The sequence below is a fragment of the Cygnus olor genome, chromosome 1 (genome assembly GCF_009769625.2).
Source record: "Cygnus olor isolate bCygOlo1 chromosome 1, bCygOlo1.pri.v2, whole genome shotgun sequence".
NCBI classification, from domain to species: domain Eukaryota; kingdom Metazoa; phylum Chordata; class Aves; order Anseriformes; family Anatidae; genus Cygnus; species Cygnus olor.
Window position 1 is genome coordinate 138,470,525 of NC_049169.1, and position 22,921 is coordinate 138,493,445.

At 37.4% G+C, this 22,921-nt stretch overlaps 1 protein-coding gene across 4 annotated transcripts in view; it reads left to right on the forward strand.

Annotated features, from left to right (window-relative positions):
• Positions 1-22,921, forward strand: part of OCA2 (OCA2 melanosomal transmembrane protein) — a 205,264-nt gene that overhangs the window by 137,978 nt on the left and 44,365 nt on the right. For 3 of the 4 annotated variants that reach the window (XM_040535549.1, XM_040535542.1, XM_040535534.1), the window contains 2 exons: positions 281-385; positions 14,013-14,106. In XM_040535549.1, coding sequence (XP_040391483.1) covers positions 281-385; positions 14,013-14,106 — 199 coding nt within the window. The remainder of the gene's footprint in view (positions 1-280; positions 386-14,012; positions 14,107-22,921) is intronic. The other variant, XM_040535559.1, reaches the window with a different exon arrangement.

Below are 22,921 nucleotides of genomic sequence, written 5' to 3' on the forward strand. Positions count from 1 at the left end.
GTGAAATATGAGTATTAGAAATATCAGTCTTTTAATTTCTATTTGTTCAAATAGCCTTGAAAAAAAATAGTAATTTTGTTACTAAATGCCAGGCTGTCATTACTTTTGTCATTACAAATGCTCAGAACATTTTTACAAAATGTTTATTCTATCTCAGAGCCTGAAGGAATAAAAGATATTGATAAACTAAAACCATGAAGACCCTGTGTGATTGTGCCATTAGGGGGACAGAGCAATGCTGATCTCATCAAAGTTGTAACTTAACCTCTTTTAATTCCAGGTGGTTCCTGAGGACCAGCGCTTGGCGGTAGCCATCATTTTAGTGCTCTGGGTGTCTGCTTTAGCCTCATCTGTGATTGACAATATTCCGTTCACAGCTACGATGGTAGGAGTCGATACAGGTTTGACGTTTCCTTTTCCTGGTGCTGGGAAGGGAGCTGAGCCTGCTGGTTACAATTTGCTTTTTTTTAACCTCTGCTATGTTGTAATTTACTTTATCGCCTGAGACTCCATCATTAATACAAACTCATGTTCTTTTGATGTCTAGCTGACCATTGCTGTAGTTGTCTGTTGAACTAGTAGTTGCATTTGTAGTTGTCTGTTGAACTAGTGTGCTGTTTTAGCTGCATTTTTGCACTTTCCTTGTTATATCAAAATAGATAGATGAATGGTAAAATCATCTTTTGGATGGAAACTGTCATTATCCATCTACTTCTGTCAGTGTTTTCCCTCTATTTGCCATGTAGTTATGCTAAATTTTTTAATACTTTTATAACCTTCTATAACCTTTTATAGCTAACTTCCGTAAGTTATTAATTCAAAAAACAGCAATAATGTTAAATATAAAAAATATTTTTCAGCAGCTGGTTCTAAATATCAGAAAAGTATCAAATTATAACAAATTAGGGCATGGTCAGATAGATTTATTCAATCAAGACCTCTACTTAAAGTGCAGTAATTCCTTCATTATGGCATAGGAATGATTCACTGTTACAGCATGTTCTCAGCGAAGCAGAATTTTTCTGTGCCTTTTTTTCTGCCATTGTCATTGGGTGGCCAAGTGCACCCTTAGCTTGAGTCAAGAGATAAGACGCTTCCTACAGGGCATATGACAGGTTGGATGGATTTGCAACTACTCTATAATTATATGCTAATATGGTATTTTGATTTGATTACCATGGTGTTTCCTGTGGAATAATATTGATTTAACAACATACTGCAAGCAATAGGTAGAAGGGAAAGGCTGGTTCAGGATGAGTCACCTCCCAGCAAACACTTAAGGACAATTAAGCAATAATGCAAAAATCTTAGCTTAGAAGGTTTTACCTCATATCCAGCTAGTCTATAAAAATTGGTTTTGAATTATAACAAAAAGCATCTCCATACACATAGACCAAAAGGACTTTTACAGATTTTGAAAGCAAACCTCTTTCAAAGACAGTATGCTTTGTGGAATGGTACAGAAACACAGGAGTCTTTTGGGTTGTAGACCATGGCTTTTGAATCTTTGAGGGATGTAAATACAGGCAAACAAGAAAAGATTCCTGCCAACATTTTAGAAATTTCAAATGCATATCTTTTCCATTCTATTCTGGTCCAAACCTAAGGCTGTTGCAATCTATTTTCTTGGAAGATAGGTGGAGAGGAAAAGAAGGAAGGAAGAAAAATGCAAGTATGTTTTCACCTATGCAAAAGCTGTCAAAAGCTGAGGTGTTATGACATTCCTGTATATGGCAGACTGAAGCCAAGACCTAGCATTGGCTAGCTCAAAGAATGAACTAGGACTTTGGTCTTTGTTATTCTTCGTCACAAAATTCCTGAATAACTAAGTCCCAGGTCTTTATGTAAGATTGCATGTGTTTTCAGTTAATTTTTTTTTTTTCTTTTCTTTTGTCTCTTTGGCACTTAGTTCCTACTGATGAAACAACAATAATTGTTTTGGAAGGATATTTAACACCACACATGTCAAAGTTATAAACTCCAGATATGGAGTATTACATGTTTTGAACCCATATCCTTTGTAGATTATCTTTTCTCTAAATGGGTACAGTGTGTGTGTGTACATGTAATATACACAGGGCAGCCAGTATTTCTCAGAAGACCTTTTATTTATTGACTTGTTATTTACAGAATCAACCTGCAACTATTAATAGCAGGTAATCTTCCACACAGCTAATTCACTCATTCTGCCACACAGTTCATTCACACTTTCACACTGTTACCCAGGGGGAACAACAGCTTGGAGGTCAACCCCAAGTGTGTACTCAGAACCAGAGGATCATATTGGCATACGTTTGGATATGAGTTTGGTTTCACATGCCCTAGGATATAGGAATATGGAACATCTGCTATGGTATAGGCATGAATGGTCCTGCCCTCTTCTGGCAAAAGGTGTCAGCTTCATGGCTGAATCTGAACTCCTAATCATAGAATCATAGAATGTCTTGGGATGGAAGGGACCTCATAGATCATCTAGTTCCATGCCTCCTGCCATAGGGGGATGCCACCCCCTAGGTCAGGTTGCCCAGGGCCTCATCCAACCTGGTCTTGAACACCTCCAGGGATGGGGCACCCACAGCTTCTCTGAGCAACCTGTTCCAGGGCCTCACCACTTTCTGAGTGAAGAATTTCCTCCTAACCTCAAATCTAAATCTCCCCTCTTTTAGTTTAAAACCTTCCCTCTCATCCTGTTATCTGACAGAGCAAAGAGTCACTCTCCATCTCTTTTTTCATAAGTCCCCTTTAAGTCCTGAAATGTTGCAAAGAGGTCACCTTGGAGCTTTCTCTTCTGTAGGCTGAACAGCCCCAGCACTCAGCCATTCTTCATAGGAGAGGTGCTGTAGAGAGGGCACCCAAAAAGTCACACACCTGCTTTTCTTTATGGGTGGGGAGGTGCAAGGAGAAAAGCATCAGTTCATCCATGAAATGTCCCCAACACTGCCTCTGCAGCTGTTGGATGAGGTCTTCCACTCACCCCTCACAACACTGTGTAGCATGTGCTGTCTAAACTTGGAGCAGAGGGGTGAGATGGGCTACAGACTCTTGTACAGCAACTCAGAAATGGCATGAGAACAGACAGGAGTAAGGGTCTCCAACGTAAGGTGACTGTGATGGGGAAGTGACATCTTAACATCATTTGTGTAAGACACTAAAAGATAGTGTGGTGATTTTTAGAAGGCCCTATAGACGCAGATGTGTTTATGTGTTACTTTCCCTGCAGAAAGTTTGAAGCCGTATACCCACAGGATGCATTTAGCCCTGTGCCATACTGTAAATTCAGACTGTATATCTAATTCAGAGAAAGCCCCCCTGGACTGGAGGCAATGTAGATGAGAATAGTCTCAGCTCCAGCTCTTTCAGTCTCCTGACCTTCTCCTATTATATGCATTACTTGCTAATATAGAGGATGTTACGTAGAGTGTTTTGGCAACAGACGTGCCTGAGAAATGGAAGAACTATGGAATTCCACTCTAGCATGTAAGAAGGCCTGCAGCTTGACTTCTAAGGGGCATAGTTGTGTTAAACAAAAAGAGAAAAAAGTGCAGAGAGGTCTGTAAATATGATGCTGTTTCAGTAAAAAACAAAATACCAAACAGAAAACTCTGAAGTGTGGCAGTCCAGATTTTCACTTCAGCTTTTTTGTTTGTACAGTGGGATAATTAGATTTATAATGACTTGTTTTGTGTATAGAAAAAAGAAAAATGAAAAACTGTGAATGGCTAATGAATGGATACATAGATGAAAATTTTCATTTTGTCTGATTTTGGATAAAGTTGACTGGTCCATTTTAAGTGTCAAATTTCACAGTATTACATTTTATAGCTGTCTGCTTCTTACCTTAATAGGATGTGAAATGTGGAAACTGTTGATCATTACTGAAAATAACTAATTAAAACATGAATGTATGTGAGAAAGCACAACTAAGAATTCAAGGAAACAACCTGTTTTATGAATTGAAGTAATGAAAACAGATTTCAAAAATTGTTTCCTATAAGAAAATTAAGGATTTTCAAGGCTTGTTAAGTATCTAGATGGAGAAGTTAGGATTCTTGCTTATCCTAAAACATAAGCACAATAAATTATCTGCAAGCTTAAGAATAAAATCTAAAATTTTTTTAGTTGTTTTAAGATAGAAATGTTGTAAGGTGCAAAATATTCATGCATTTAAGCATCTATAACATGTTGATATTTTTCAGCACCTCTCCAGCATTCTGCTCTATAAAAAAATTCCTAAAAGGCAGAAACAGAATTAGTTTATTATTTGAAGCACCTTATCCTGATGTATCTTATCTTTTCAGTGCAACAGTGCAAAATTGTTCAAATTCTTCTTTGCTCTAGACAATAGTAAATCTGGTCCAACATTCCCTTCAAAATTGTTGTACCACATGGAATTCATATATAGAGGCAGTGAAACTGTATTCTGTACAGAGCTCAGAACATGGCAAGTATTTTATCGTAGAATCATAGAATCATAGAATCATAGAATCACAGAATGGTTTGGATTGGAAGGGACCTTAAAGACCATCTAATTCCACCCCGTCCTGCCATAGGCAAGGACACCTCCCACTAGGCCATGTTGCTCAAAACCCCATCCAACCTGGCCTTGAACACCTCCGGGGATTGGGCATCTACAATCTCTCTGGGCAACCTATTCTAGTGCCTTATCACCCTCATAGTAAAGAATTTCTTCTTTATATGTAATTCAAATCTACTCTCTTTTAGTTTAAAGCCATTACTCCTTGTCCTGTCACTATACTCCCCACCTTTCCTGTAGTCCCTCTTTAGGTACTGGAAGGCCGCTATAAGGTCTCCCCAGGGCCTTGTCTTCTCCAGACTGAATGACCCCAGCTCTCTCAGCCTGTCTGTGTAGGAGAGGTGCTCCAGCTCTCTGGTTATCCTTGTGGCCCTCCTCTGGACATGCTCTAATAGGTCCATGTCCTTCCTACATTGAGTGTCCCAGAGCTGAATGCAGTACTCCAGGTGGGGTCTGCAATGTAAGGGGGGAAAATCACCTCCCTTGATCTGCTGGTCATGAATGTTTTGATGCACCCCAGGATATAATTGGCTTTCTGGGCTGCAAGAGCACACTGCCAGCTCACGTCAAGCTTCTCATCAATTAACACCCCCAGGTCCTTCTCCTTGGGGTGGCTCTCAATCCATTCTCCACCCAGCCTGTATTTGTGCTTGGGATTGCCCCGGCCCACATGCAGGACCTTGCCCTTGGCCTTGTTGTACTCCATCAGGTTTGCACAGGCCCACCTCTCAAGCCTGTGCAGATCCCTCTGGATGGCATCCCTTCTCTCCAGTGTGTTGACCACACTACACATCCTGGTGTAACTGGCAAACTTGCAGAGGGTGCACTCAATCCCACTGTCCATGTCACTGACAAAGATGATAAAAAGCGCTGGTCCCAATACCGACCCTCAAGGAACACCACTTGTTACTGATCTCCACTTGGACACTGAGCTGTTGACCGCAACTCTTGGAGTGCGACCATTCAGCCAATTCCTTATCTAGCGAGTGTTCCATACGTCGAACCCATGTCTCCAATTTAGAGACAAGGATATCATGGGGGACAGTGTCAAATGCTTTGCACAAGTCCAGGTAGATGGCATCAGTTGCTCTTTCTTTATCCACCAGTGCTGTAACTCCATTGTTGAAGGTCACCAGATTTGTCAGGCATGATCTGCCCTTAGTGAAACCATGTTGGCTGTCACCAGTCACCTCCTTATTTTCCAACATTTTCCTTCTATCCCTTTTTAAAAATGGGGGTTATGTTTCCCCTCTTCCAGTCAGCTGGAACTCCACTGGACTGCCATGACTTCTCAAACATGATGGACTTTGACTTAACAACTTCATCCACCAATTCGCTCAGGACCTGCAGATGCATCTTCTCTGGTCCAATGGGCTTGTGCACCTTAGATTCCTTAGATCAGACCTGATCTTCTCCTACAGTAGATGGATTTTCGTTCTCCCAGTCCCTACCTTTGCCTGCTGCGACATGGACTATTTGTCTAGAACACTTGTTGGTGAAGACTGAGGCAGATAAGTCATTGAGTACCTTGGCCTTCTCTGTGTCCCAGGTAACCAGGTCTCTTCTTTCCTTCTGGAGAGGGCCCACAATTTCCCTAGTCTTCCTTTTATCACCGACATACCTATAGAAACCTTTCTTGTTGCTCTCGACGTCCCCGTACAAATGTCACTCTAATAGGGCTTTAGCTTTCCTAGCCTGATCCCTGGCTGCTCAGATGATTTCTCTGTATTTTTCCCAGGCTACCTGTCCTTTCTTCCACCCTCTGCTACGTTCTGAGCTCTGACCACCCTTCCACCCTTTTTTCTGCTTGAGTTTGAGGAACTTCTTGTTCATCCATGCAGACCTCCTGGAGTTTTTGCCTGACTTCCTCTGTGTTGGGATGCATCACTCCTGAGCTTGGAGGAGGTGATCCGTGAATATTAATCAGCTTTCTTGGTCCCCTCTTCTCTCCAGGGCTTTATCCCGTGGTACTCTACCAAGCAGATCCCTGAAGAGGCTGAATTCTGCTCTCCTGAGGTAGTCCAGGGTAGTGAGCTTGCTGTGCTCCTCCCTTGCTGCCTTCAGGTTTATAAACTTTGCCATTTCATTGTCATTCTACCCTTCAACTTTACTTTCCCCACCAGCCCCTTGTTGTTGGTGAGAAAGATTTCATACTAGAAAGGACGCTTTAGGAAGTTAATTGTGTGCTTGAAAGAGTGGACCAGGTATCTGAGGTGACTTAGCTCATCGTAGTTTGACTACTCTTAACTGTTTCTGTTTTGGTGAAATTCAGTGCTAAACTAAAATAAAACTTTGCAACCACAGAAAGATAAAGCAGCAGTATTCAGACCGTATTCCATTTGATTGTTTCACATAATTTGTCATGAATACAAAGGTCATGAACTGCCCCAGAACAAGATGAAGAGATTGAAACTGAGTTGCTGAACTGTAACCAGAAGATTTTTCCCTACTTCTAATGCATTGGAAAGTGGAGACCCAGCTCCTTAATTAAAATGTTTATCTGGGTGAATGTTTATTGTACTTAGTTGCATAAACATTCCTGGCACCTGTGATAGCTGCCCACACATATGAAAATCAATATTTTTTTGTCAATATTTAAAAAATCTACTGTAGCAAAATATTTTGAATTTGATATGTACTTTATGGGATACTCCATGAACTCTGTATGCAAAGGTCTATGTTGTCAGTGACAAACCTACTAGATGTAAACGTATCTGTGAATTGCTTAAAAACAACCCGCAAAATAGTCTGTGCATAAAGACTTAAAAAAGCAGGAGCTTAGTTATTAAGTCTTACGCATTTTTGTTCCAGAATGGTGAGGGTTTTTATTTTTTTTTCATGTTGGATATCCAGCTTTCTTTGTCTGAAGAACAAATGTGGTGAATCACGTAGTGATGCTCTGTGTGTCATTCTATTAATCCGCTGATATTTTTCTTCCCTTTTGAACAGACTAAACTCACAATGACATTCCTTAATAGGTAGTCTTACTCATTTTTAAGACCTGTATTTTCCTAGTATTGTCATTTAAATAGCCATGCATTTCTGCCCTTAGAATGTTAGGTGACATGATTTTATTACCAGCACTCTCTTTAATTTAATTGACATGTTTTATCAGCTGCATATGCTAGAGCCATCTGTTTATATTTTTCTTTTATTACTGGAACTAAAAATATAGCCATAGTAAATCTTTGTTTTAGCTGAGTTTAAATACTATTTCCTCAATACATTGTAACAAGCAATTTCCATTAACCACCTGGCTGGCAAGGTGACTTAGTCTTGACAGGTCTTTGTCAGAAATCAGATAAATTTTGGCCAACTACTTCTTACCTCTAAAACTATCAGAGTCTTTTCATTTTCACTACTGAATATTTCATCGGTATCTCATGTTTCTTAGTGCCACTTTTATTTTTGGATCTTCTTTCCCTTCTGCCCTACTGGAGTTTTCTGTGTTCTTCATTTCAATGCTCAATTAATGTGTAAGACTGTACCCTCACAGTCTGCAGAGACAGACCAATCATCCACAGTTTGGGAAACTAGAAATAGCTTTTTTTCTATTAATGTACATTCTCTGCAGTTTTCATAGAAAACATCTTTACCACATGCAGTTCTTAGCAAAGTGTGTGCTGTGAAACCCCATATTGTAGAACAGCAAAGAATCCCTAAAACAAAGATATAAATTGCTGCTTTACCATCATGTTGCACAAATAGACAAGATGGGCAATATGACCTGATGACTTCTCTTGTGCTGCATAAATATGGGAAAAACATGAATGAGTGGCTAAGTTACCCTGCTTGCATGATGGGGGTGTGTAATTACTTTTACAAATATTTTTGGAAAGCAGAAGTAGCTGAGGGGGCTTACCCTGCTGTTGCTTATGAGTCTTCTGCCACCCCAGGAGGCGTCTCTCACTGACAGAGCAGCAGTGTCTCTCATCTTCGGTTTCCTCCCTCCATATCTAGGGTTCAGCTAGTTAAGCTAAATCATCATCTCTGCTTGTGTTGCAGAAGACAGTCTTCAAAGGTTCAAAAGAGCTCTTACTTCTTGATCTCCTTGACTAGTTAAATGTCACGCTCATGAGCAAGCTTTGTCATAAAAATAGGTGGATAGAATAAAGGTCTTGATTCAACTTGCTCTTTGGTAATTAGGAGTCATGGAAAAGAGTCTGTGGCAGCAAGGTGTGCAAATGTTAACTGGTCAGTCACACTTTTGCTTCCAAAGAATACAGTTTATGTATCAAAATAAATGTGAAAGCAAAATGCTCGAGGCTCTCTGTTCCACTTTCATTCCAGCAAAACTGGAAGGAACAAGGCTTGTGAGGGGTTGACTAGAGCCCCTCTGAAAAACAGAATTGAGATGTTCAATTCTGACCCCCAATATTCTCTTTCAAAAAAAGGGATTGCCTACCACACTATAAATGCAAGGACTCTGTTGAGAAAAATGACAGTATTTTATAAAATTTAGCTTAGTAGTAATTTACATATACAATTCTAGTCTAAAATCTTCCAGTTTTCTATTTTCCAAAGCATCAATTTAAAGTAAAAATTAAGCTTCCTTTATTTGTGGTTGCTTAAATCTTGCTTAAATTTTCAGGATGCTGAAGAGCAGAGAGGAATGAGAAGAAATATGCTGTCCTGCAGAACTATGTATTTTGAATTTCAATTAATTCCTAATATTATTAATTGTTAATAGATGGTATGTTTTCTAGGGAAGGTGGACAATAGTATAACAGTAATAAAGCCCAACTCAATTTTAGAAAGCTTTCAGAAATATTCAAGATTAAAATCAGTGTGAAATATGATAATATATATATTTCCATTTTTGGTCTTTTAATATTTGTAACACACCCTATGTATTTCCGAAATGTATACCATAAACAAACATTTTCTTCACAAGGGTTGATTTTGACTAGGATAGTTATATAGACAAATGTGCCAGCATCATTAAATAGTTGTGTTGTTTGTGCATCAGCTTTTATTCTCTCTAAATAATAAATTTAATGTCATGAATACAATAGAGATTAATGACTAGTACCTTTCTATATCAAGTCTTTGAGGACACCCTCCTTTTTCCAGCTACGCTTATTATTTCTTATAGTTGTGTTTTTCTGTTTTAATACTTGGAGACAGAGAGTCATAGAATCACAGAATATCCCAAGTTGGAAGAGATCCACAAGGATCATCGAGTCCAACTCCTGGGTCCCAAAAGGACCACCCAGAAAATCAGACCATGTGTCTGAGAGCATTGTGCAAACACTTTTTGAACTCCAGCAGGCCCGGTGCTGTGACCATTGCCCTGGGGAGCTTGTTCCAGTGCCCAACCATCCTCTCGGTGAAGAACCTTTTCCTAAGACAAAGCCCGAACCACCCCCTTCTCAGCTTCAAGCCATTTTCTCAGGTCCTATCACTGGTCACCAGAGAGAGGAGATCAGCGCCTGCCCCACCTCGTGAGGAAGCTATAGACCATGATGAGGTCTCCCCTCAGTCTTCTCTTCTCCAGGCTGAAGTCATATAGATAGTGAGATGAGATAGTGAGTCATATAGAATGGGTGAGGGGGGTGATTTGGCTTTGCTCTGTTGAGCTATGTCACTCATTTCATTTAAATTCTGCCAATCAAGCAGTAATGTAGGGTGAAATGTGGTTCAATATCAAATTTTCCAGAAAAGCTAGGAATTTTTCTAGCAACTAATCAAACAGACTTCTCTTGGTAAGACTGTTGAAATAAAGGCTATAAGAAATTAATGCTATCTTCCTGAAGACATTACGATTTTCATTCTAATATTGATAAGGATGCTGTTTATGTAATCTAAAGAGGGAATAAAGTTGGAAATATGAGGTTTTTAAGCTTTACTTTTTTTCTGTCTTTTGAGGGGCAGCACTTAGCAAAACTATGAAAAAGGCTGCATTCCAATTAAATTAATCAATATGACAAATGTATTTGTACAATATGTATTGCAGCAAGCTATGTTCCAGCTTGCAAACTATTCTAGCATGGTCTGCTTTTGATGCTGTTGTATATGTTGTGTATTTTTTTCTAACTCTTTCATCGTCTGCATTTTTTTTTTTTATCACTCAGGTTAAATATAACAGTAAATAAAGCTGAAGTTTGATGTATTGGTAGTGCAAAAGTGTTGCCTAATACATAATTGGATGAATGAATATGAAAAAAAATATATGTCTAAGGTGATTTTATGGGAAACAGAGGTAGGTCCCTTTGTAACTAAGCCTGTTTATGACCCTTATCTATTTAAAAGGTAATTGCTCAAGCACTAAGAGATGTTATTGGCTTTAATTGCTTTGCAATATCTATTTAAAAGCTCTTGCTGGTGATCAAATTTCCTAATTCTTCATTGCTTTTGGGTCATGAATGTTCTTAGGATGGAAAAGAGAACACTATTTGTATTATGCCTACTTTTATATATGAAAAAGTGATGCTAGTGACTTTTGGAGCCTTTGTGACGTGTAGTTGCCATACAGAATATTCCATAATGTTTGCAAAAACTTGGTGCACTCTGTGGATAAGTAAATATTTTTTATCTGAAACACTAGAAATTTAGCTGAATGTTTTGCTTTCATCTTTCATCTGATTATTTAAAACTGAAACTTATGTTGTGGCATTCCTTGTTAGAAATATCTCTTTACAGGGGTTACATGCATGCTAGATCTAAATTCAAGCATACGATGGAGATCTATAGAACTTCCATTCCCTTTATAACCATAACTGCTATACTTTAGTAGACATGAATTCCTTTAAATAAGGGAAAACACCCAAATTGTACATGAATATATATTCCTAAGGCATGCATGTTTCAGTACTTGTCTCTTGCTGAAAAAGAGACAGTTATGGGAGCAGAGATTACTGATCTAGCCTGCTGCCTGTTAATGTACTTAGGAGCATGACATCACTGATGATAATTTTAACATAGATAATTAATTTCTATGAAGATTTTAAAAAAGAATTCAAGTGGAAGGGAAGCAATGTTATGTCAAGGAGATACTAATAAAACCAGTGGGGTCAAGTTTGTATTTGCGCTCCTGAAATATTTTGTTGGGTTTAAAAATTTAGAAATACTTATTCAAACACATTATGCAATTTCACTTCCTCTTGATGCATTGCAATGCATCTTTGTGTTTTAAAGAAATAAAGTGAATTTCAAACCTTTGATTAGAGACTTTCTTCTAAATGGTTTCAGTGTCTTCAATCAATAGGGATTTATGAGTCACTGAGAGCTCACAGAGTGGAGCTCCTTCAGTAAACCAAAGTAAACTTCAAAAAGTAAAAGTAAACTTCAGAGAACCAAACTTTCTGATGGGAGTATTGTGCATATCTAGCTGCAAATACTAAGTGGAGAGTTACCTGACTGACTTTCTGCCTGGGATCTACATTCTGCTTCTTGCTTCTCACGTCCTTCACAGTGCTTTATATAGGGAAGGGCCCCTGGAGGGCCATAGGGCTCTGCTTTCCACACAGTTCTTATCAGTGAAGTGTGAAAATAGCATTACGTGGTCTGCACTTAGGATCCTGCTGGCAACAGTTTTAGGATTGACCTCAAAAGCAAGAAAATAGGATTGTCATCTTAATGCACATCCACCATTTCTGCAGGGCAGTGCATGGCACAAGGTCATCTGGTTTAAAAAGTGTTTTTAGCCTGCATGGTTCAGGGTTGTGTCCTACAACAACAGAGTTAATGTAGTACAACAGGATACTTCTGAATAATTCCAAGGAGCTAATAATTGGCTTTGGTTCTTACAAAATTACACAGCAGGAAGAAATGCTTTATTTAGGTTGAGCAAGATGGCTTATTCTGGGATTTCAGTATTTTTGTTTAAATTTATTTCATTTTATGTTGAAACAGATAAATATTACTGTAGTTTGAATTGTGTATCATGTTCTGGCAGCAGTGGTTTGAGAGAAACAAAGTTTATGGGGGGAAATGAAATTTTTCATGACTATCTCATGAAAAAAAGAAACAACAACAAAAACACACACACACAAAAAATCCAGCAAAAACAGACAAGATACTGGGCATGCTGACTCTTCTTTAGGCCTGAAATAGAAGTACCCATCTTCAGGCAATGTACAGTTCAGGAATAAATACTTAAACATTACCTTATCTATGTTAACCAATTAGAAGATTTAAGAGGAATGATTAACACCAATGGCAGGAGAGAGGGAGGAGGAAAGGATTGCAATTCTTCATAAAGCCGTTATATTGATCCAGTTAGTAAAGGGGAGCATTACTCAGTCATCAAATTGAGAACATTTTTCAGGAAGTGGCTGCTCCATCTCTGAGATCATAGCCCTTGAGGGGGACCTTTGAAATATGTCCAAATGACAAATCAGAGGATTAAAAGTCATAACTCTAATCACTACTGAAAATCCCGAATTCTGAGAAAGCATTCAGTTTTAGGCAAATCACAGTTATTTACGTATATCCCTTGCCGCTTGGTTTCTTAGTGCTCCATGTTTGCTTATTCTTTCTCTGTCCTTTGGTCCAACAGACCTCTGCACATGTTAAAAGCAGATCAATAGCATTATCAACTCTCACCTTGCTAACAACCCTTTCTCTACAGGTAGTGATTATGCCTTTCTTTCAAACGAAGCAGTTATACAATAAAGTGGAAGTATAAACAGTTTTCCCCAATCAAAGCTCAAGTTGCTTAGCTTTGAAGGTTGCTCCTGACTAAGATTTGGTGCTACTAGAAAGCTTGCCTGCTGTACTTTTTGGCTTTAGACCAGTTGCCTAATGAAATCTTTTATGTTTCCTTACAAACCTCATTTGACTTACAAGTTGTGTGTATTTTTTTAAATAATTTATTTTATTTGCTAAAAATATTAAATGAAATTAATAAAAATTTGCAAATATTTCCCAGGAGAACAAAATATACATTTTCTGGTAAATGTAATATTCGACTAAAAAGCAGAATAACTCAGCTCTACTTGTGAATTCAGAAGCCTGCTGCATTGATCTTCTCTCTCAGTGTCTCCCTAACAGATCAGACACATTTAATTATAAAAAGAACTCAGGAATATTTTAGTTATTGATGCATGATATACATCCAGGTCGAGGTCTGGACATCTCTCACAGCTTTTCCTAGGAAGAAGAGATACATCTGTCTTTCAGGTTATGGGAAGTGGAGGGGGAATTGCTTATAGTCACTGTCAGCTCCCAGTTGAAATAGAAGGCTCCTATGGGAGGCAATCACAACCTTGAGGGATCTCTGGTTTTGTAAGCAGTCAACCTTGTCAGGGTTGGCTTGACATTGCCAATAACTTCTCTTGGACTGCAGGACCAGCACAATTAGTGGGAAAAACTGAGCAGAAAACAAGAATATTATGCAAAGATGCTCATTGAAAAACAGTTATACTTTAGACTTGCTTGTGTTTTCAGTTTTTCACTTAAATTGGTTTTATTTATAATATACTGATGGTTAGGTAATGTCTCTTAAATTTCACTCTCTTCTTTTCTTAAACCATAGATTCCTGTGCTTCTCAACCTGAGTAAAGATCCTGATGTTAACTTGCCTATGAAGCCATTAATCTTCTCGTTGGCCATGGGTGCATGCCTTGGAGGTAAGAGCCTATGCGAGAAAGCTAACATGAGGCAATAACTTTGAAATTATGATATGTATTAACTGGTTCAAATATGTTCAATGATTTTGTTATGCAAAGCATAGTGAGGGCCTGGTGCAGCTCCTTTTGACTTCAAAGGACTCCTGGATAAGGATCCCAGCCACTGTCTGCTGCATATACTACAATAGGATTTTTGCAGTCTGTGTTTGAAGACTGTATCTGCATAAAGTACAAACACACAAAGCAGCAGTCCAGATGGTGCTTATGGGGTTCTGATCTTTTGTGAGAGAAAATACAAAGATACGTTTAGCTTCCAGAACACAGGCCCATCATTGCTCATTGAAAAGATGCAGAAAATGTATAATAGCTGAGATCTGAAGGCTTGATTCAGGGTCTATTGAAGTCACTGGGAGGTTTTCTGGCTTGCTCACAGAACTGGGTTGAATATCCATTTGCTGGCCTATTTAGTGCTCCTTACTCTGTGGAAGATCTCATTGAACTATCTGGGAAATTTACCTCAAGTAAAGAAAGCTAATAGCCATTCTTCTAATACCTATATCAGTGTTAACTTGGGATTTCATGTATTGTCAGTACACTAGCATAAAACAAGCAGATGGCTTCATGACTTTATTTATTTTTATCTTTTTTTAGTTAAAAATGTACCATGTTTCCATAGTAGGTCCAAGATTTCCTCTCTATTTGTTATAACAACAAAGAAGAATAGCCATCCGGTAGTTTTTAAATTAATGTTTATACTGGATTACTCTATGTTCTGCAAATAGCTTATGAAAATGTTTTGATGCAAACAGCAAGTGTACTAAGTACAATTAAAATATATAAGCTTTTAATGAGAAGTAGAGTTAGCATTGTTTTTGGCTACTGAGAGATTTAATGCTAATTACATTGTATTGGACTGTGTTCTGATCCATAAATATTTAGGCAGTTAGGTTAAATAACATTAAAATGGATAGTGTTCTGCAATGAATCCACCCCTTCCTACCCCTGAAATCCTCCAAATAGTTTCCTTTACTTTATGGAGATTAAAACCCAAACCAATTTTGTGTCTAATACAAGTTCTGGTTTGTTTATTTAGCTAAGTGATTGCTAGTACAAGTGACCTTAATACCTAACAAAGATTATAATGATGTAATTTACAGATTGAATTTTAAGAGCACATTGCAAAGACAGGACAATTTATACCAAACAAGAGTTATTCATTCTAGGAATGTCTTTTTGTACTCATCATTACTCATTATACTGTGACTTTAATCTGCAAATCTGTTCCTCTTTAAAACCAGTGATTTGAATAATCAGCATGTCTTTATATAGATGTTTGCCATAAAATATCATCTTTCTTCACAATTTGCTAATCATCAAAGATACTGATTTCATTAAACTTTCAGATATTTTCAAAAAAAAACCCAAAAACATAAGGTATGTAAAGTTGGCCAGATTACACTGATGTATTCTGAGTGGGAAGCACTTCACCAGCCTTGGAGCCTTTACAAATCTCAGCTGATGTTCCTAAAGTATCAGTTATTATATTAACCCAAGTTCATTTAATTTGATTTTTTGAAGGGCTGCTGGGATTTTAACACAGACTTCTGTGTGTATGCCATATGAAACAACAATAACAATATAAGCAGTACCATAGGCATTGTTTGAATTCAAGGTAGTAGAGATACATAGGAAGTTCTCATGTATTAAAATAGACTACATATAAGTACTCTGATAAAAAGTTAGAGCATTATCATTGTTTGTGAAAGCTTAAATACTCCAAATAGTACTCTATTAGGATAAAGCTGAGCAAATTATGACTTGTACTGGCAAAGGTCTCATGAGAACATTAGTCTGAAGATTAATATAGTCCTGACTTTCTCATTTCAAAATGAGAAGCTAATGGCAGATGGCAGTTTATTCTTAAGAAAATATTTTACTTTGAAAAATCTCATAACCTCAAAAAGTGGAAGAGAAGGGGCTTTTTAAAAGCAAACAAAGCCCACACCAACCAAACAAAACCCAACCAACCAGCCAACCAACCAACCAACCAACCAAACAAAAAACACATACCAAAACAAAAAATTCATATGGCCTTTAAAATTATTTCCAAAAGAAAGGCTTATCAGCACTGAAGTGATATGAAAGAATCCTCAGAGTAGGCTAATCTCATTTTGTAATGGGGAACTGAAAATTATATCATTATTGTCTGATGCCTAAGGCAAAAGATTTTATCTTATTGCTCCTTATGCAACCAAAGGAATTTGGCAAACAAGACATTTTGTAAAAGTGCCTGATTAAATAATACATTAAAAGTATAGATTTCAGAGGTTGTTGTTTACTACATAATACACAGCTTCTGTACTTGTAATTGGATGGTGTTTCTTGGGTTCAGGGTAAACACTGCTGTATGCTTATGTGTCCATGAAGGGACCATCATCATTTGTGCTTATCTTGGAAATACTGTGCAACATGTTGTCCTGAAAAATTTCCAGTGGGTACAGTTTTTCTACTGTCACAAAGTGCACAGCCACCTACTGTTTTGGAAGATGATGGGATGAGAAAAGACTGTAATTTTCTTTCATTGCTTTAGCTGTTGTCCTGGAAATGAAAGGATTGAATCAATCTCAAGCAAGACAGAGAGACCTTTGCCAATATAACTACCACATTGTTGTCATCTTCACCAGTGTCTCCCAAAAGAAAGCTGCTGCTATTAAATTTCTGTCTTTCATGGCATTGGGTTCAGAGATAAGGAGTAACTGAAAATAGCACAGATGATCCTTGCTCTGTAAAATGTGTATCTGGAAGTGAGAAGGAATGAAAAAATCCTGTCTCTTAATAAAGAAAGCCAACAAGACTGATGGCCATTGGCAGTTCCTGGTGAGATGACCACAATTTTGAAACCTTTTGGTCTTCCACAGAGTTTGCAGCTCCATTCTGGCAGAAATTTTCTTGATCAGGTCAGGTTAATCTAATGCAGTTAAAAAGTAAACATGGTAAATTGCCAGGAGATCTAGTTCTGGAAATTTAGAGCTAGATTATCTCTAAGATACTAAAGATAATACAGTTATCTTTAAGAACTTAAATGAAGTTGTAAATTAGGAGTCTCGCTGCCCTGGGTTCCCTGTTTGGTGCTGAGGAGACTGGTATTTCCAGGAGGCAGATGTTTACTCATCCACTGAAAATGCCAGACACTCTCTGCAGAGTATGTAAGAGCCCTTAACATACAGAAATTCAAGAGCTCAGAGGGATGTCCAAAGATAGGTCAAATGAATTTCGACCTTGGGGCCTCTTGGTTTGTCATTTTTTCTGAATGCTGAATGGCCCTATTAGCTCATGTCTGTCTGGTCATTAATGGTCAGGGTGATTAAGTAATAGCTTGAAAAATTGTATTGCTCACATTTTCTTTTTTTAATGCATTATCTGCCAGTATTTCAATTGTGCTTTGATTATGAAGGAAAGACAACAATAAATTTAAAATAAACTGAAGGAAACAAACAAGGAAGTAGCTTCAGTCATTTTCTGCGGTGTTCTGGTGTTCTGACAAATATATTCATATTTCTTTTTCAGGAGATGACATTGAACAAAGCTTTATTCATTAATGCTTCCTATTCTAGTATATGATGAAATTATGATATCTCTTGAGACTGAAATGTGCATAGGCCTTCCAATAGTGTGTAGAGAATGCTGCTCTGAAATTTTGGAGCATAAATGAAGATTGCTAGTTCCAGCAATTTCAGAACAGGAGGAGCTTTAATCGTGTAGATTCTATTGGTTTATAAGTTGTAAAATAACAAGAAATGTGGATTCAACTCAATTTGAGTAAGTGCACAGTCAGAAATGCACCTGTTAAGGCTGTTCAGTTGTGTAGGACTAGATTCTTTAGTGAGCTGAAGAGGTTATAGCTAAGATATTGCTTGAAAGGATTTTGTACATTTGACATTTGAACAGCTGGCATTTATTTGTCTTTTTATCTCCTGCTTTTTTCTTGATTTACAAAAAGTATGTTTGCAAAAAGAAAAAAAAAAGGCTTGAGTTAAAAGTTGACTGAAATCATATTTGAAAGTCACTAGCATTTGAGTTCTCTGTTGCTAGTGTAAGAAAAGTGCAAAAGTATTTATCTGCTACAGTAAGTACTCCAGTAGTCCAAAGGGGACATTTTCTGTGGTTTATAGTATTGTGATAGTTTTCTTCTCAGTATATTTTCTTGGAGGACAACACCTGAAAGTTGTCTTTGTCATAATTCTACTGACAGAGGCAAGCTCTAGGATGCATACAGCTGTGTTGTTCTGGCCATGTAAGCTTGGTTGTACTTTGAGAAAGCAGGTGAAAAGAGCACTCTTCTTCTAACCTTCCAGGGTCAAAACCCAGGTGTGACTAATATCGATTATCCACAGGATAATTACAGCTATTAAAGGACTGAAACCCCACACTGCAACTAAAGAGTTGGATTTCTCTTGGTGGTCTAATGCTGTAGCTGTTCTGTCTCTTCGCAAGCCTCTTTACATGCCTGATGCAGATTGGACCATGCACAGTGGAGAATTACTCATTTATTATTCCCACTGATTCTGCTCAGTAAAATCCTAAACTAGCTGTAAAGCGTCAGGTACAGTGAAGGTATAAATCTAGAAATATTGTTTATATTACCAAATCAACCCTGCCTCTTTGCAATATGAGGGAAAAGTAAAAGCCTTCAATAAAACATTAAAATGTATAATTCTTAATTAATATTATGAAAATAGCACCTCTGTAGATCCTTTGAAGTTCAATTATAGTTGCAACAGATCACATTTGTATAAGGCTTTTCAATTTGAAATGTTCAAAAAGTATGTCAGGAACCAAAGTATGAAGTGAAAATACTACAGTTATTTAAGAGGAGTACTACTCAGCAACTACTAGTTGAGTACTCACCAACTACTAGTAGGAGTACTACTACAAAATTAATTGTTGTATACAATAGAATGTAATTGAAAGTGTAGGAAAAAAAATCTGTTGAGAGAATATACTTACCTAAGTTTGAATTTAGCCAGAACACTGATATTGCAAGTTTCTGTTGTTTCTAAAGGTCGCTGGAGTCTTTTGATGACGTGAAATCCTGAGGCTCAGTTCTATGTCTGTGGGTGAGATGCCTCTGACTTGGTTAATTTTTTTGTCTCTGGTTATACAGCTCGTAATCCAAATAAAAGCTAGGGCCATAGGGAATCAATGAAAGTAATATGGGATCTTTCAAAAGGAAAAGGCTGCTACTGCTCTTGATTTTAAAAGGCAGGCAAGACAAATGAGGAAATTCAGGAAGTGTCTCAGTTTTAAAGATCTGTGTGGTGTTTAGCAGTATTATAACTTTAAATGTTACATATCAAGAAGCAAAATACAGCATCCTAATATCTTATTTCCTTTCTGAATATACTTTACATTGTTTCTGTAGTGTTTGCAGCAATGGAAAGGAGTAATTCGGACTTTAAACAATGACTCCAGTAAATGGTAGTACTGTTTGCTTGTTCTTAATGAACTCTCTTCAGGTATTAACCGAATGTTTCATTTTTTTGTTGTAGCCCTAAGAACAGTATCATCAGATATGAGCACAAGGAATCTTTTCTCTGCATGGGTATTCAAGTGTCCAAACTAATCTCTTGTTGTTTTATGAAATAGACAAGACCTTCAACCTTCTGTAAAAATCCAAGTGCTGTTTTTCTTAGCTTTTTCATGACATTTAAACTCTGGGGCATCTTCACACTTTTTTGGTATGAAGTTCTGCTTAAAGGCCAGCAGTGCTGTAAAGTCTGTGGTGTGAGAGCCAGGCTCATTACCAGTGTACCTGCAGCTAGAGGAGATTCTCTAATCTTTAAGATTACTGAAGATAATCCTCTGTGGCATGGAAGAAATAGAGAATAAAGTTGTGAATGTAAAATGTAAAAACAGCTAAACTGCAGCATGTACATTTGATGGACACATCAATGTCTGTGTTAAGGAAATATCAGAGGCCTGCTTGGCTTTAAGACACTGAGTTAATAAAGAATCAAAAACCATATTGAACCCTGTCAGTTTTTCTTAGCAAGGCCATTGTTCTAAGCTCGAAAGGAGTTATCTTGGCAGACATATATATATCTATGTATGTATGTTATTTAGGGTAAAATACGAAGTATATGGGGTAGAGGATGCTATTTCATGTCATCTGTACTGATGAGGATTTATAGTTCAGATGGTAGATCTTAGATTTCAAAATGGAAAGGAGAAGAATATGTATGTAATAAACAGAATTCAGTTCTATTCAAAAGTGATTTTTCAAAAGAATTTACACCAAACATAAGCTCACTTCATAATAATGCTTACATTGCTGATGAATTTGAAATGATTGTATTAATTGTTTTCAATCTGTGTAAAATAATTGCTTGCTAAAGAGTTCTGCAAATTAGAGAAAGGCTAATGATCAGTGGTGACAGCAGAGATGACATTGAAGACTCCTACAAAGCAAAGTAGAGTTTTGTTTAATTTTATTTACTTGCTTTGTGCATTTATTTATCATAAATTACAAAGGGTTCTTCTTAGAAGCCTTGACCACTTCTGTTTTTAGAATAATATAGAATACTTAAACTCATTATGTTGTGTTACTGAGTCGCTGCAATATGAGTATACAGACTCTGCACAGCTGTCAGCAGAAGAGGTATATTCAGTTAGAAGGTAGCATTTGGGCTAACAGACATAAAAAGACAAGGAAGCTATAGCAAGCTTTGAAACTCTAAGTGCAGAAGATAATACTGGTCTATCTATCTCCTCTCCTTCCACTGCAGGCACTTTCCAGACAATACACCTTTTTTTCTGGAAAATGAATAACATTGTGCTGCTTGCAGCAGCGCTGAGTGGTGCAAAAGGAAAAGAAAATCTCAGTCTCTGATATAAATGATTTATAGTGATGAATCAGATACTCAATCAGACACTCTGTGTGACACTAAAGAAAGTTATACTTGTACCCTGGATATTACTTACACATATATTAATATCTGCAACACAATTGCAGTTAACACACCTAAAATGAAGAGGGGCACTGAGCAGGAGTCGTGAACTTTTTTAAAGCAAGGCACCTGAACCATAGCAAAACGTAACAGCTAGGCTCCAATTGAAAGTCAATTTGTGTAAAGTTGGAATCTGAATTTTAAACATTGAACATTCTAAAATAACTTAATGGAGGGACATTTAGTTTTGAATAATATTATGTTGTTCTGCTCACCTCTGAAGTATAAAGTTGAATAATATACTTTTATTTCTATATTCCTATGGAACTATTTTTCAACATTTGGTCCCTAGTAGCGCCATGTGTGGAGAAGCTGTGAAATTGAGCAGACAATTTTAACATTAGTATCTAAAAATCAGAGAGAGAAAAAAAGTGTAAACTAGGATATGTGTGCCCAGGAAAAATTCAGTTTTTCCTGTCATAGAAAAAAGAAAACAATGAGCATTGAATAAAGCAATAGTTACAGTAACTGTCCAGCTGGCGGTATGGTAGTAGTAGTAAAATAGGGCAAAGTTCACTTGATTCAAGGTGTTGAATTGAATGGTTAGGTCAATGAACTCTTTGGAAAAATTAACTCAAAACTGCGATTTACCTTCAGTGTTTTCCCTATAAATTTCACATGTAGGCATTTGGACAGAAATGTCCCATTCAACATGTTTCCAAACAGCTAAAATTAAAAAAATAATAAATTGATATTGTATAATTGAAGTCTGTGACATATAACTATGTTCAATGAGTTCATGCAGGCCTTTTCCCCTTACTGCTTATGAGCTGAGAATCCTGGTTATTGTAAGGATTGGTAATGGTTTAAATGGCCTTAATTCTTTATCTCTTTATTGATTGCAAATTTGATTATCCAGGGCTTGTTTATTTTTACACATAAACAATATTAAAAGATATTCAAGAGTTGTACACACTTAAGACATGAATATAAATGGCTCTGTTTAATGAGGCAAATCTGGATTAGATTAGCGTGAAACAGAAAATTAGTGAAAGCTGTGAAGGTTGTCTCCTATAAGGGTAATCAAAACCATAACTGTTCAGTGTTCACTTCTGTAGCCAGGTTTGATACATTTGCTTGGGATGTGCTTTGATTAGAGAAATGACATATGCTATGGAAAGGAAGCCACACACTTCAGTCAATTTATACTTAACTAAATGGAGTGCATCGAAGACTGCAGAGTTTTGAAAATGTATGGAAATCAGGGAGCTGGCTTCCTTAAATAGGTTTTGTGTAGAAACTATAATGAGATTGTTTACAGCAAAAAGCAGGTCTGAGAAACCTCACCCTGAAATTATTCATGATTCTGTGGTGAACTCCTGGTTTCAAAGTGAGAATATTTGCCTGGGACAAAGCAGTACACAGAGCTGTGCCTGTGTAAAACTGTGCCTTGCACAGATGTTTGTCCAAGGCCAGGGTAAATCTGCTTTCATGGCTTATGTTGAGTGCTGCATATGTCTTTTACTGTGGCTACAGGACAGTGAATTTTAGCTTTGCCATTGAAATAATTGGATTACAGAAAAATAATAAACACTTTTCTCTACTGGCACATCGCTAAATAATAGCCTTAGCTCAGCAGTTGTTATGAAAGCAGTGTAGTCTTTTTGCTTCTGCATTAGCTAGCCAGAGATATAGGGAAAAGAAAATACAGAAAGTCTGTTGGTTAAGTCCATGTGTTGCTTGCTGTCTGCTGTTAGGCCATGTGGAGAAGTGGTGTGCTATGCTCAGAAAAAAAACATTTTTATGAAGGCTGCTCATGCCAGGCAAAATAGCTTTATTGGTGATAATCCCTTCCCTTTGATTTCTCG